The 2,338-nt window shown below is 37.2% G+C and overlaps 1 protein-coding gene across 1 annotated transcript; it reads right to left on the bottom strand.

Moving 5' to 3' along the window:
• Nucleotides 1–202: 202 nt before the first annotated feature.
• Nucleotides 203–934, bottom strand: LOC126415166 (putative gamma-glutamylcyclotransferase CG2811). Its single transcript, XM_050083413.1, has 2 exons — nt 560–934; nt 203–340 (listed from the first exon to the last, which is right to left on the bottom strand). The coding sequence occupies exons 1-2, from the start codon at nt 932–934 to the stop codon at nt 203–205; spliced, it is 513 nt and encodes a 170-aa protein (XP_049939370.1).
• Nucleotides 935–2,338: the final 1,404 nt, after the last annotated feature.

The raw sequence follows: 2,338 nt of genomic DNA, 5'->3' as shown, positions 1-2,338 counted from the left end.
ACTTTTATCTGATGCAGATCTTGCATCTCTGTCAGTAAAATACCGGTATCGTAAAAGAAAGTACCTGTATTACAGTGAACCGTACTGCATTATTGGTCATAACTATATTATGTAATTATGTCTATCGTAACGCTAAGTCCTGTTAATAATGTATCCACGACACTTGACTATCATATAAGTTAATGCTACAGTATGTAGCCTATTATACGAAGCCAAAGGGTTCTAATCTGTATAGGCATTGAAATGCATCAACGTATAAATTTCCTCTCAAATCTTGAAACCAAAAATTGTCATCACAAGTCGAGAAGACGTATAAAACGAATATAGTTGCCAAGCATTTCTATTTGAAGTTCGTCTTCAAGATACATTTTTTATTTTATTACATGGGGGATAATGTACAAGAACAGGCGTTGGTATCCCCTGACCCTTCGTATCTTTTTCCGCAACAACAATGCAACTGATGCTTCACATCTTCCATATTTACACAGGATCCTCTCAGCAAAAATGGTCTTCCATGATAACCATCAGAATGGTACGAACGAAGCATCACTGGACCTACATCTCTCTTTAGATCAGTTATGAAATACATCCAGCATTTCATCACAGGAATATTCTTTACATCTTCTTCATCTTCAACGAAAATACGAACACTGTCTTGTAATCTACAATATAAATTTGGATGACTTTTCAGCTCGTCTATAGTTTTCATCATGCGCTCATCTACTTCGTAAATTTCTCCCAAAATTCTGTGTCCCATACCTTCTCGATGAATAAGGAAGGGAATGTTGTACTGAGTATCTATAATAAGCGGATAACGCTTCACAGTCTGAGCTGTAGACACAAATTTGGAGGTTCCATTTGTCTCATATTCAAGATAATGGTGTTCTGGTTCGTCCCTCTTCAGAGTGCCATAAACGAACAAGTAGAATGACATATTCTATCTTGTCACCACTGAAATAAAGATTCTGAAAATATTTAGTTCCATAGAAGATAACTCCTGCTGCATTCAAGGTTTTTCTTTATTTGTTCATCGTGTATTGTATGGCAGAATCCTACACTGGAAGTCTTGGTCTCATAGTGTTGATAAAGCCATTTAATACTTGACTATTAAGTTTTGTATTGACTACGACGAACAGGCGATTCAGGACTACTCAGTATAATTAATCCGCAGTAGATTACAGGTTACTTCCTTAGATGAGCGATAAATTTTAGAGCACACAACTAGTTTTGAACAAATGAGTGACTATACCACCACGCTTTACATTATGAATGGTTGTACTTAACAAGAAAAAGGTGTGTTATTCACACAAACCAAATTGACTCTCGGCGCCGTGGCTGATGGGAGCAACCGTAAATGTACTTCCCATTTGTCCATAGAGTTCCACACTATGAGTGCTTTGCCTCTATAAAAAAAAGTTTCCGTATCTCTTGCTCCTTGCCCTATAAACACAGCACTGCGAGTGTAGAAAGTAATTAGAAACGTAGAGCTTACCGAGGAGTCAAATCACTGTACTATCAATAACAAAAACTGCCAATTTTTTATTCAATGTCATTTATTTTCCATGCGAAGTACAAAAAAATTGAATATGAAACACATATTCACATCCGACTAATAATCTGCGGAATCATTTGAATGGTCTGTGATATTGACGGGCCTAATTTCATTTATGGCGATTTTGCTACCATCTTACTCCTAACTTTTCACTTCAGAATAGCGCTCACTTGTAACACCACGAACTTGTATAGCCGTTGTGCTAAACTGAGTAGACTGCCCACTATTAAACACCTTTACTTCTTATTGGATAATTGACAGCGTTGCAGAACAAATATATGACAAATGTTCAGAAAAATGTGCATTATTCAGAATCGGGTACACTAAATATCAATAATGGTTATTTTCTACTTAAATGTTATATTTTGATATACATTTTCATTATCGTCATTGTTTTGTAATAACTAATCTGCGCTGCACTTTTGTGAGGTGCGAGGGGCCTGCTGCAATCAAAGAAGTACGAGAGACGGCAAGGACAAGCAGTTTGCATACTCTGTGCAAAACTCAATTTAGCGTTGACTGATTCTATGAAACCGTGTCGATCTGACGATTTCTCTGCGTTTGACTTTACTGTTTATAGTATGCATATTTATGTGTTTATATTTTATTTTAATTCTTAATAAAATAACAATAATCTTCTAGCAGATTAAAACTGTGTACCGGACCGAGACTCGAACTCGGGACCTTTGCCTTTCGTGGGCAACTGCTCTACTGGCGGAACTGAAGCTGTGAGGACGGGTCGTGATTCGTTCTTGGTAGCTCAGTTGATAGAGCACTTGCCCGCGA

This window comes from Schistocerca serialis, chromosome 1, assembly GCF_023864345.2.
Source record: "Schistocerca serialis cubense isolate TAMUIC-IGC-003099 chromosome 1, iqSchSeri2.2, whole genome shotgun sequence".
Taxonomy (NCBI): domain Eukaryota; kingdom Metazoa; phylum Arthropoda; class Insecta; order Orthoptera; family Acrididae; genus Schistocerca; species Schistocerca serialis.
This window is presented reverse-complemented; position numbering and strand designations above follow the sequence as displayed.